This window comes from Myotis lucifugus, unplaced genomic scaffold (assembly GCF_000147115.1).
Source record: "Myotis lucifugus unplaced genomic scaffold, Myoluc2.0 scaffold_240, whole genome shotgun sequence".
Taxonomy (NCBI): domain Eukaryota; kingdom Metazoa; phylum Chordata; class Mammalia; order Chiroptera; family Vespertilionidae; genus Myotis; species Myotis lucifugus.
In genome coordinates this window covers 1,413,997-1,428,168 of record NW_005871288.1, presented here as the reverse complement: position 1 = coordinate 1,428,168, position 14,172 = coordinate 1,413,997, and the positions used below count along the sequence as shown (strand labels likewise).

The window sequence follows — 14,172 nt, the reverse complement described above, 5'->3', positions numbered from 1 at the left end:
ACATTAAGGAACAAAATGATCCACTGCACTTCTACAGTCAGTGTGGGAGCTTAATTTTCCATTCAAACTTTCATTCACCAAGATAAACCACATTTGATGATACCTTGATAGCTGGCCAGAAACTCATTAATGGTGCATATCTTTTACTGAAATGGATCTTTCTCAGCCTCTCATTGTAAAGATAACAAACCACATTACTACATGAACAAAGCTAAAAGACAGAGCAAAACCTAGGGATCCAGGATAAATTAATTGGTAAAGGCAGGTTTAAGAGAGGCATTGATTGGTATTCTGCATAACACCCAGTAAGGCAAAATCATACGCAGAATTCCTCTTAGAGCTTTAAAAAATACACCTGTGCAGCTTTTAAAATACTCAGAGGAAAGGAAATTACTGTACAGTCTCATCTATTGAACCCATTCCAGTAGTCCCACCTGTATTCCATTTTAATGTATTTAATTTACTTTGTGATAGATTAGGCAGGAATTTTCATCCAGTGTACCTCAAGAATTTTTAAAACATGCAATTCCTGACTATTTAGTCAGAAACACTGACCTTTTATCCCTTAGATTAGGCATCAGGTGTGAATGAATCAAAATTATACCTATTTTTTGTCAGATTGGCCAGAAATACATGTCTTGGTGTGCCCCAGAATTTTAGTAATTAGTTTATGTGTGCTGAGAGATGAAAAAGGTTAAAAATTGCTGGATGAGTGCATATACGCTCAGTGTTCAGACACTTTATACCCACTGAATCCATATATAAGCACAGGATGCCATAAATATATAGTTCAGATGGATGGTGTGCATGAACTTCACCATTTCACCATCATATAACAATGGTCATCACTAAAGGAGAACAGAGGCATAAGGAGATAAGGAGTAATATTTTTCCCACCCTCTTAAACCTGGGAGTCATCAATTGTCACTATATGTATAGTGACATTGATATAGCAGGTAATATTTTCCCTAATATCCTAGCAAGAGTCTCATCAGCATAACCTTATCCAAATTAAATATTATGATCCTTTTATTTTCTTTATATATCATTATATTTACTCTTTTGATCCCATTTAATTTCCATCACTTTCCTAGTAACCTCTTAAGATGTTTAATAATCTCTGTAGAAAAGCTCAAAAGTGGAAATATTAGTAATTTCTGTTCTACATACGAATAGCCATGTCACTCTAATACTTGCATATAAGTGCAAACCCTAATACATTTTTTTCAAGAATGTATTCAACTATACTAGTGACTCAAAAACATTTTTTTAGTGATGGCTAAAAAAATCTCTCTTGCCATATATTTTCATTGCAGTTAATTTTCTTCTTACTATGAAAAACTACATATTTCTGAAGTTTGGGTCAAGAAATGAAAAAGTCAAATAACACAGTGAGAAAAAAATATCTTGATTCAGTATTCTTTCCAAAGCAAAGTACCCTTGGGACAATTAAATTATTTAATTTAGACTATAAATATTATGATGTCATAAAGACATTCAGGGTCTGTAATGAAAGGCATTCAGGTAACATTGACATTGAAGTGGAAGGGCATAAGCCAATAGAAAGAATTTCCAGGGGAGGGTGGGTAGTTTTAAATTTCAGAAAATCTCAAGGCAGAACAGCAAGTAGGGGCCACATTCTGAGCCTGCTCTGCCCACAGAGCTGTGTGCCTTGGGGTTGCATGTTCCCAGAGCAGGTGCTTTTTCAAGTTCCCAGCAAGGCGTTGCCAGAGCTAGGAGAGGCCCTGCTGGGAACTTGGGTGAGGAAGGACAGCCAGGATGTAAAACATGGAATGCCTGCTGATCTGCTTAAAGTGCTTCAAATTCAAAATCATTAAAAACACTCTGTTGGCTAAACAAGACATCTGCAGATCCTATTTTGCAGTGACTGCTACTTTTCTGTCCCCAGTTTGTAATTAATACCTATTATGCAAATGCCATTTCTTTGGAATCCCCCCCCCACCCCCCGACCATTGGCTAAATAGTCAAATTTTTCACATGTGTAATTCTATCAGCTAAAACACTGGCAAATATACTTTGTCTGCTAAAGTCTGCCTAACGACAACTCTTAAGCTCAATCAGTAAGTTTTTCAAATTTCTAACCAAATCACTAATACAAAATATTGCCCATTTCACTTACTAGTGTCTTCCATGACTACTTTCTATTAAAAAAAATAACTGAGCTAAACATTCACTCATATAAACATACTAATATTTAGTTTCATTCTCCGTTAGTTGCTTTTCTATTTGGATGGAGGGGTTCTGGTTCATAGAATATGAATCCATAATTTCCTGTAATCACAAATATTAGCTATTCCCTTTTGTAAAACTCAGGTTTCTCAGCATAATGTTATGGAGTTTCAGAAATTTCAGTGATATAAAATATTAAATCAAATAAAATTTTGTATGATTACTGGATTTTAAGTCTCCTGTAATTCTATAATTCAAAATTTTCTATTGCTTGAGGAAATTGTAAACAGTGGATTTTGTGCTTGGTTTTGTTTTAATCACAAGAACCATGGACTAAGTCAAGATAATCTTATTTCTTTTCATGTATTTTCAGAATCAATTTTTTATTATATGATTTAATAAAGTCTTTTAAGTACTTTTTATTTTCAGTCCTGAAATGAAATAATGATAGCTAAGCACTCTTGACCTCACAGAGATGTTTTAAGTAGAGTAAGTATATATCTTAGTTTACTTGTATATTTCAAATTTAAAATTGTCTTCCTAGTGTAAATATTAATAGCACCCTCTTGTACAATTTAAAAAGCCATGGTTAGGCTAATAAAGTATAATGCATCCTTATTATCAGGACGAACTAAGTAAGTAATATAAAAGTACTTCAAATACCATAAAGAACTATAGAAAACATGGCATTATTCATTTTCATCTTCTCAATGATTCTTAAAATAAATTTGCTTTTCTTCATAAAAATAATGTATGTTTACTGTCAAATTATAAAATACACAAGATATAAAAGAGAACCTAACCTCAATTTAAACTTTGAACTTATGCACATACCCAAGTTAATCATAGCTAAAGCTTTAGTGTATTATGTTCCTTGCATAATTTGCACCATAGCCTTATAGTTAATGGCTCAGACTCTGAAGGATGTACCAAACTGCCATAATCCCATTTCCATCAGGTGACGTGGGCATATTACTTCTCTGCTCTTCAATTTCCTCATCTATAAATGGGCAAATAGTAATACCTACCTCATAGAGTTATAATTATTATATCAATTAAATAAGACCTATTTGTACACTATTATGAGTATTTCCATCTGGTGTTAAAAATTAATCAATTCTTAATTTTAGTGATTCCATAAAATAAGTATCATATGAGTGTAATATACTTCTATACATGGTTTGACTTAATGTCAGACAAATATATTTGTCTTGAGCAAAGAGCATAAGTGGTACTTTTCCATAGAAAGCCTGTGTAGTGATCATCAGAGACCACAATGCTCATTATATTTGAAGCAGTCTTAGCACAATGTGAAGTCTCTATCATAAAGTAATTTCACTTAAGCCCAAACCGGTTTGGCTCAATAGATAGAGCATTGGCCTGCAGACTGAAGTGTCCTGGGTTCAATTCTGGTCAAGGGCACATACCTTGGTTGCAGGTTCCCTGGCCCTGGTCGGGGTGTGTACAGGAGGCAACCAATCTATGTGTCTCTCTCACATCAATGTTTTTCTCTGTCTCTCTTTTCCTTTTCACTCTCTCTAAAAATCAATGGAAAAATATTCTCAGGTGAGGATTAGCAAAACAAAAAATTAAGTTCACTTAAAGAAAAATCTCCCGATAATTAGTTGCCTCCAACCACATGACCCAGAAAGTATAGTTTTCCTTAAAGAGTATTTATCATTCCTTTCAGAATAACAGTACTATCCTTGATGGTGCTGTTTGAGGATATTGAAAAGTGGAAAGCATAAGAAAGGTATTGGTATTAAATGCTCATTTACGTTTTGAAGATAAATATTCTCTCCAATTAACTGAATACATACTGGTAGACTGTATATTTCTCTATTAATTCGTGTACTCATTTTTTATAAATAATTTCCAAACTCAGGTTTCTCTAAGCTATGTGTACATGAACGGCAGGAACAGAGTTTGTTCGACACAGTACTTATCTTGCTAAATGTTGCAGGCAAACTACAGGATTTTTTCCTCACGTACTTTACTCTTTCCAATGTTGAATTTTTAAATAAATAGTATAGATAGCTATTTGCATTACCATCTAAAAATAGTACTGTCTAATATCAATAGTAATGTGCATACTTCCATTGGGCTAAGTATTAATGGGAGATTACTTAAACAAAACTGGTATCTGATCACTCAATGTCTATGCGCTGAGTAAAGGACAATTAATTGGGAATTGAATCATCTTCATACATCAGTGATTTGGACCATGAGGATAGAACAAAGAACTCTACAGTTAATCACTTTCCTAAAACCAAATATCCACCAGTTTCCATAGGCTCTAGAACTTCACCATTTGAAAACCATTATGTGTTAATATGAAGACAATAAATTAATAAGTATATAGTTATCTCACAAAAAAAGAGATGACTTATCTAAACATAGATTTATTAACTTTAAGATTCTTATTTTTATGCAGGGCAAAGTAAACCCTAAACATAATTAAAGCGTAAGAGACAGGTGATAGTTTTTTTAAAGAAATTAAATCAATGAATTAACTGTTCTCAAATAAACAATGTGATGTAATTCAATTAAAGGCCACTTTTCAAAGAGTAAAATTGTAATTGAGTTTACTTTGAAATCAAACCAATGCATTACAATTATGTTTATGGTAGGTACATGTCTAATTAAAATTCAGTAGTTGAAAGAAAAGTATCAATAGTTTGTATTCTCTGTTTGATGAAAAAACAAAATTGTGTGTGCTCCGATAAAGTAATACTATTAATTTCTAAACATAAAAATCATCTGTAAATAGCTTTCTTAACTATTTTACCATCCTGAAGGTTAAACATTATCAAGCAAAATAATAACTATAAACACACTGACACACAAACACAAAATATGTCTGTCCAGTTCTGAGACACGGCAAATTACATATAATAGTGTGACAAATTAAATAGCTAACATCTCCAAAGAAAGACACTACACTTGGATCCTGCTCAGGATGCATTTTTGCTTTTTAAGAATCAAACAACTCGTTTCTGACAGGCTGGAAGGTTACTGTTACCATTAGCAGTGCCTTCCTACAGGGAGGCAAAACACACCTCAGTTCCCGGGAAAGCTGGGGGTTATTGTTGCCATGGGGACCAGGGTATGTATCAAATGCCATTAAAGAAAGAAAGATACAAACTGCTATGCATCAGGTCTCTGAAAATCTGTCAAAGAAATATTTTCATCATTTTCAGTTCAAAATTAATTTTGAAGTCTGTAAATTCCATTCAGAAACCTTTTTCATAGGGAATTAATAAGTACAGGATTCTAAGGACAAGAGAAAAGTCAATAGCAAAGATTTATTAGAAAATTACTGCTTTTTCTTAAAATGTATACTCTACAAAAAATCCTTCAAAAAGCAATTTGAACATTTTGATCCTGGAACATTTTTGGCTCTAAACTCAGACAGGTAGGGTTTCACTAATTCTAACCCTCTCTATGTATTATCAAAATGTTGAGGTTTTCAGTAAGAAGCCTATGGATTGCTGTTAGCAATTTCTGTACTAGTGAGTCCCAATGCAAAAGTGGATATGAAGAAAGTAAAGATTTTTTTTTAATCCTCACCCGAGGATATTTTTCCATTGATTTTTAGAGAGAGTGGAAGAGAGAGGAGAAGACAGAGAGAAACACTGATGTGAGAGAAACACATCGATTGGATGCCTGTGCACAAGTCCTGAACAGGGCCCAGGCCTGCAACCAAGGTTTGTGCCCTTGACCAGAATCGAACCTGGGACCTTTCAGTCCACAGGCTAATGCTCTATCCACTGAGCAAAGCCATGTAGGGCCAGAAACTAAAGGCTTTAAAAGTTGGAATGAAGCTTAACATGAAAATAAATATGACACATTTAAACTTTTAAAGGTTTGCAAATATAAATTATTTTGCTTTATATTATTTATTTGGATTCTTAACTTTGGAGAAATTGATAAACATTCCATAAGATGGCCTCTTTTCTTTTACAAGATTTTCTCTAAGGATGCACAAGATAGAAGCTGATTTTATTATAAAAGTGTGATGAGGCAAACACATGGTGTAATTGTTCATAGTCCTAAACACCAGGCCTTTAGCAAGAGAAATATATTCTTTTCATTATCATGTTTTTTAAATAAATATAATCTACACTAATAAAAGAGAAACATGCAAATTGGTGTCACTCCGCTACACCCACCAGCCAATAAGGGTGCATATGCAAATTAACCCAAATAAGATGGTGGTTAATTTGCATATGCAGGCACAGAGCAAAGACTGAAAACGACTGAAGACTGAAGAGGCTTGGCTTCTCCGCTCCGCCTCACTGCTGTGGCCCGAGCGGAGAAGCCAAGCCTCGCTGCTGTGGACCAAGCGGAGAAGCCTCGGCCGGACCAAAGGCCTGGGTCCCGGGTGCCAGAGGAAAAACCGGTGCCGGCAGCCATAGGAAGGAAGGCCTATTGCACGAATCTTCATGCAACAGGCCTCTAGTATTAAAATAAAACACTTTTAATAAGAATGTATTAGGCTCTCTCTCTGTCAAAGAGACAAATAAATTTATTCTCCCAGTTCTCTTTGAATATAAACGTAACATGTAAGACATTATCAGAAAAATAACCAGAACAGATAGAAAAACCTTGATGCTAAAGAAGGGACAGGAGAGGTACACAGAATGATTTTATTTTAACACATCTACTTAGAAGCAAATATCCTCTCGTACAATAAAAATCCATTTAAGTAACTGAAAAAGTGAAGGAGCAAGAGTGATTTTGTTCCCCCTTGGAAAGCATCTGATGATGTACATAGTGATGACAAAGGACATTCAATAAAAAAATTCAACATCTGTCAGAATTCAGTGATTTTATTATTGCATTATAGTTTCTTAGAAGAATTGTTTTAAGTACAAGTGGTTATTTTCCCCTAAATGGCCTCTAGATATTTCATCTTGCAATGGAAATGCACCATTATCATGTAGTGTCATTACCTCAATTCAAACATGTTTTGTGTAAAATCTTTTCAATTGTTTTTGCTCTAAACAGAATCCTTTTGAAGTTATATTATAAGATCCTTCTGAACATTTCTTAACATTTTATGCCATTTTTCAAGTGTTTTCTTCCATCTGAAGCTGGTCTTTCCTGACCACATATCAAAGCTTCAGAGGTAAGGTTAAACCATTCCTAATGATAAATGACATCCTAGTTATACATTCTGAAAACAATACAAACCTAAAAAACAAAACAAAAATACCTCATTTTATTATGAATTACAAAGAAATTTTTTGTATTTCCTCAATTTCCCTTGCCTTACTTTTTCCCCTCTCCTCCTAAGTGACACCAAAGAATTCCACTGAAAGACGGACTACACAAACAGATCATGGTCAGACCATGCGTGACAACAGAACTTTGGCCCAGAATCTCTGGAGAAATTATCTTCCATCGACAAACTACAAGCTACAACCTCTGCAGCTATCTGCCCAGAATAATTAAAATTTGTTCAGTAACTGCTAGCTCCCCTCCTCCCTTTTGTACTCGGAATCTAGCAAAGAAAGTTAAATATGCCCTCCAACCAATCACCCAAGATGCCTACTTCTAGTTAGTCTACTTCCAGTTTCCTCAGACCCCTGAGAAATTCCCCGTTTTCTGCTCTAAAGCTTTTCCACTCTCCTGCCTGCCCTTAAATCTCTGCCAGATGAAAGTGACGGTGGCTGGCTCCCTTGCAAGCCCTGAATAATAACTACTGCTTGTTCTCATTTGATTGGCCTTTGTTTATTTCCACACCACATATTGATTAGAAGAAAAAGTATACAAATAGAATGATGATTATTTTTACTCTTTGATGTAATATTGGAGTGTCAGAAAGTATTACATTACACAATGTAGGGGAGTAAATTTGCCTGGTGTGATGTGCCTCCTTATTAGCTCAGACTTCAGTGCTGTCTTCTGCACTATCAGATCCTTTACCCCTGGATGCCCTGACCCACCACCCCAGCCTAAGGACTGCCTAAGTGCAGGGTTTCTCTGTACTCACTCTGTAGGTATGGAGCAACACTAGAAAAAAACTAGGCTAAGAGAATACCTTTGCAGCAGACACTTGAGTAGCATTCTAGATGAAGTATTTCTTATGATTCACATAGTGTTCTGCATTCATTCAACAGTCAATAAATATTTCTTGAGGATGTAGTTTGTGCCAGACACTTTGCTAGGTCTTGAATATATAAATAGTGGGTAAGAATACATTTTTTCCATTTAACAGGACATGTATTCTTGCTAGGAACACAGCCTTTTAAAAAGTGTACATGTAAATACATATATATTGTGATAGGTATCAGAAAGGAATGGTATAGGGTACTCTGAGAAACTCAAATTTAATAGGGACTTTGGGGATGCCTATCTAAGGAAATAATATTTAAGCAGCTACCCTAAGAATGAATAAGAATTAGGCAGGCAAAGGGGATAGAGATGTGTATTCCAGACTGGGAAACTCTATTACCAAGTAATAGAAAACTTTAAATCTGTGAGAAAATGAAAAAAAAAAGTCAATGTAGCTGGAGCTTAGAAAACATCTAAGAGGATGGTGAGAGGTGAGAGGGAGAGATAGGAAATGCACTGTAAATGGAAGGGTTTGAATAGAGGAATGACATCAATTTGTTTTTAAAAGATACTGGCTGGCTGCGGTGGTTTGAGAATGGATCACTAGGAGGATTAGGACAGAGAGGCTTGTTGAGACTCTAATGGAGATGTCCAGGTATAAGGTCCCTTTGCTTTGATTTCAGCAATGGATGTGGAGAGAAACGGATGGATTCTAAATATATTTTGAAAGTAGAATATATGCTGTGGTCTTTGAACTGAACAGAAGAATTCAAGCTTGGAAAACCACTTATCTGATCTTCCTTTTCCTTTTTTTTAAAATTCTTTATTGTTTAAAGTATTATATATGTCTCTTTTACCCCCATTGACCTCTCCCCAGCTATTCCCACCCTTCAGCACATGCCCTCACCCCCCTTCTGTCTGTGTCCAGGGGGTTATGCTTATATGAATGCATACAGGTCCTTTGGTTGATCTCTTACCGCCCCCCCCCCCCGCCTTCCCTCTGAGGTTGGATGGTCTGTTTGATTTTCCTTTTCTTACTATTAGTACTCAATATGGGACTCTTAAAGAAAGACGTTGTTCTATTACGGTATACTGCCTGACACAGACAGTTACCTACTGGTTTTTCCCCTTTATTCTCCCTCATCTGCTCCACAGAGGCACTTCCATGGCCCTGTGAGCTTCTTTGGATAGATGTGGCTGATTGTGTAAATGGTATTGGTGACTCTTCTTGGACCATGGCTAACTGAGCTGGGTTCCACCCAAGGTCCCTGTTGAGATAGAGTGGAAAAGATTCACATTGATCTATTGGCACTATCTAAGTGGAAAGGATGTGTCCATAGGAAAATTTTAACCCCAAGTTCATCTCCCCGAACATGTCCAGCCTATCTGTCTGAAACACAATCTGTTTCTTCCTGCTTTACCTGTTCCACAATTATAAACATCAAAAGCATGAACTTTATTCCTATTAACTGTTTCAATCCTAAGGTTCATATTCCAGAAAATGATCCAAATGACAATATTATATCTGTTTGATCTCTTATTACTGCCCAATCTAAAATTATAGTTTTATGAGTCTATTTATTACTGGCAGGTCTCCTTCACTAGAGTATAACCTTCATAACAGCACAAAATAGATGTTCTCTGATGATTAAATGAAGTGTGCTGGCCAAAGATGACCAAGACAAAATGAGGAAAAGGCAGTAATATGAAAAGACATAATGGATAAAGCCAGCATTTCACACATTTTCTTTGTTGATTTTCCTTGCCCCATATAGATAGTATTGGGAATAGGTAAAATGCTAGTCTGGGCCCTTAAAGAAGGTATTTCCAGGTTTTGTTTTGTTTTTTAGAGATCATGAAATTCTCACTTCAGCCTAAGAGGGAAGCCCTTTGCACTCTACTTTTTGAGATGGGGAATTTGGCTCTGGAGAAGCTGGGCAGAAGGATGAAGTCCACACATGTGCAATGGAACTAGACTTGTAATTTAAGCCTCCTGAATCACCATGCAGTGACCCTTCAAAGCTGAGAGCTCTATCTAGATAGGGACTCTGTCTTTTCATCTATTAATTGGTAACTATACTTTTCAGGAACAAATAAAAGTAAAATCAACAAGACTTATTAGTCGTCATGAGGCAAATATTGCTATTACCCAGGATGCAGTTAAAGACATTTTATTTTAGAGGTATTAAAAAAAAATCTGTCTATAAATGGCAGAGCAAGGATTTGAGCTCAATTTTTCTGAATCTAGTCCTTGATCTCTTAACCATTCTACTAAATTTAAAAAAAATGAGTAATTTTTGTTACTTAACTATTTCTACTGATTCAAAGTCAAATTTGCCACAATGGCATCTCAAAAATATTTACCTTATTCTTAAGATCTGACTAAACTAAATCCCACCTCCGTCTTTTAGGTGATAACTTCATGTACTAATTTTTGAAGCTATTAAAAACATTTGATGTGAACTATTTCAATACCCTTTTTCTCTAACGTGCCTTCAACGTGTTCTCAATACCTTATCTGTCTTCCCAGGAGATTTGTGCCAATTTCTTTCTAATGTTAATTTATCCCACTTATTTCTTCTCCAGTATTTGATTTCTACCTTTATTATTGTCTCCTCTTACCTTTGTCATCTGGCTCCCTCATTACTTATTAAAATCTTAGTCCCAATACACTACTATTCTTTGAATTAACACAATTACTGGGGGTTAAGTTAATGCCTTCTGCCACTACTCATCTCTCACTTCCCCTCTCAGAATAGTTTTAAATTCATGGTTCTATACTAAAATCATTCCAAACTACAATATCTCCCCAAGCAATCCATGGGCCTCCAGGATATTCTCTCTTTAAACTCTCATTGTATATACCATTGCATTGCCAATATCTCCACATGGTGTTACTGTATGCCTCAAATCTAGCATTTTAGTTCTATTTCCCACTTGTACTATATGTCTGTGTGTTTCATTTAATAACTTAAAGTAAATAAGCTGAATGCCTAACGTACCTTTTCCAGCCCTTCTTCCTTGAGGCTGATCACATCCAAATCAAAATCTGTTCGTAAGCCATTGGTTTTGTTGAAAGTTATTCTGCCTGTGAGACCTTCCCAATGTGCCTGTGGAAAGATTAAAAAAAAAAAAAGATTAGTAAGTAAGTAAAGGAAGAAAAAACACTTTTCCAAAAAAAAAGGGAAAACCTTTTCATACGTCTCATAAACTTACATTGCTATGGAATTTAAAAAGAGAAAACCTCGTTTAGCAAAGTAAGAAGAATTTAGTCACTTATTATCATAATAGAGGCCCGGTGCACAAAAATTTGTGCACTCGGGGGGGGGGGGTCCCTAAGCCCAGCTGTGCCCTCTCGCAGTCTGGGACCCTGCGGGGGATGACCACCTGCTGGCTTAGGCCTGCTCCCCAGGGGATTGGGCCTAAGCTGGCAATCAGACATCCCTCTGGCAGCCCTCGGGGGATGTCCACTTGCCAGCGGGGAGCAGACCTAAGCTGCAGTTGGACATCCTTAGCGCTGCTGAGGAGGCAGGAGAGGCTCCCACCACCACCACTGTACTGGCAGCCATCAGCCTGGCTTGTGGCTGAGCAGAGCTCCTCCATGTGGGAGCTCACTGACCACCAGAGGGCAGCTCCTGCATTGAGCGTCTTCCCCCTGGTGGTCAGTGTGTGTCATACTGACCAGTCATTCCCAGTCTTTCTGCTGTTAGGGTCAGTTTGCATATTACCCTTTTACTATATAGGATAGAGGCCTGATGCACGGGTGGGGGCTGGCTGGTTTGCCCTGAAGGGTGTCCCGGGTCAGGGTGGGGGTCCCGCTGGGGTGCCTGGACAGCCTGGGTGAGGGGCTGATGGCTGTTTGCAACTGGTCACACCCCCTTCAGGGTGGGGGTCCCCACTGGGGTGCCTGGCCAGTCTGGATGAGGGGCTGAGGGCTGTTTTCAGACTGGCCAAGCCGGCGACTGAAGCTCCCAGCCTCTCCTTTTTTTTTTTTTTTATCCTTCTATAATTAAAACTTTGTTGCCACTTCAGCTCCAAGGCCACGGCCTGCTGAAAGCAGGTATCTGGGGTTTGTTTAGCTTCTATATTTGTAACTTTGTTGCTTAGAGTGGAGCTCAGAGCCTGGCCACAGCAGGGAGGAAGCTTGGCTTCCTCCATCACTGGAGCAAGCAAGCCTCCTGCTCGCTTCAGCTGCGTGGCTGCCGGCCGCCATCTTGGTGGGTTAATTTGCATACCCTGCTGATTAGCCAATGGGAAGTGTAGTGGAGGTATGGTCAATTACCATATTTGTCTATTATTAGATTAGATAGGAAATAGTGAACCTATCACTGGAGATTATAAATAGAATTACTGTTATAAAACAGCACTCCTAAAATCATACTAATGTGAAAATAATTTTACCACAATGAAAGAAACTGACACTAGGTAAACCTACATTATAGGACTTTGATTATGCACTTCCCCCTTAGAGTAACTAACTTATTACTTTAGTTTTTCTTAAGTGATAAAGGGAAAATGTATGAAAATTACTTCAGATGAGTTAGAGTTCCTCCTGTAGGAGATCTCCATGCAGAAGGAAGTATATATAATAATCTACTTAATGTATTCACCTCTCAATGGTAAATAAATATCTGGGCTTTAAAAAAAAAATTATATATATATATATATATATATATATATATATATATATATATATCCTATCTAATAATAGACAAACATGGTAATTGGCCGTACCTTCGCTACACCTCTCATTGGCTAATCAGGGAGATATGCAAATTAACCGCCAACAAAGATGGTGGTTAATTTGCATACGTAGGCGCGAAGCAGTGGAGCGAAGACTGAAGGCGGCTCCAGACGGAGCAGCGAAGACTTGAAGGTGGCTCCGGCCAAAGCAAAGGCCTGGGTCCTGGGTGCCGGAGGAAACCAGGAGAAGGGAAGGCCTATTGCACAAATCTTTTTGTGCAACAGGCAATATATATATATTCTGCTGGCTATTTTGTCCCAAATAGGTGTTTTCCATTATTTGTCATTTGAAAATAACTTGAAAACAGTTATATATGAAAAATTTAAGTCATATAACATATACTCACAACTATAATGTTTTAAAGAATATACATCAAGACCCAAAAGAAATAAAACCCAGTAGATCATGGGGAAATTTTCAATAAGGACTACAAATGGATGTTATCATTACTACATTCCTTAGGCTTCATGTGTTTCTTTGGTACTTATGGGTAGATATTCTAAAATAGTTTAAGATAATAAACTGTAAATAAAATAGGAAAAATCATAATACATGCATATATGCACATTGTAACATACCATCAGTAAGCTTAAACATGTATTAATTCGTCTCTAACAAGGAAGAAACATGTATAGAACTTCTTCCAAATAAAATAATTTCAGGTAATTAACAAAAATGCAAATTAATATAAAAATAGATGAGGTGATCAAGAAGTACAAGAGTAAAAGTGTAGAACAGCAAAATAAATGTGGGATACAGACAGCAAGAGAAAATTTACATCAGGTGAAACTGTACATCTAATAAAAATCAATCACAAATTCAATCTTGAACTTCCTAGCAACCAGAATAAAGAAAATAGGATGAAAAAAATATACAGGGTCCATGATTTAAGACATAGCAACTCCCCAGGAGAAGCACAGCTTTCCCTGGCACTGAGACCTGAGAAATGTTTCCTATTGGTCCTCAGAAAGGGGGCATTGTGTGATTTAGTGGGCAAGGTCCACACTAACACCCTACAATAAATACAATAGTGAGTTTCATACAACTGCTTTTTATAGGGATGTTTGACACATGCCTCAATACTCAAGTGCTGCATTCAGAAAAAGCTATTCTTCAACTAGCCACAGCTGTGCACCAAGTTTGCAGCTCTCTGATACTCTTTTAAATCTGAAGTAAAT

The 14,172-nt window shown here is 36.7% G+C and overlaps 1 protein-coding gene across 1 annotated transcript in view; it reads right to left on the bottom strand.

Annotated features, from left to right (window-relative positions):
- The window catches only part of GRIK2 (glutamate ionotropic receptor kainate type subunit 2), a 552,508-nt gene that overhangs the window by 190,213 nt on the left and 348,123 nt on the right, over window positions 1-14,172 (bottom strand). Inside the window, exon 9 of the mRNA XM_014464175.2 lies at window positions 11,253-11,360. Coding sequence (XP_014319661.1) covers window positions 11,253-11,360 — 108 coding nt within the window. The remainder of the gene's footprint in view (window positions 1-11,252; window positions 11,361-14,172) is intronic.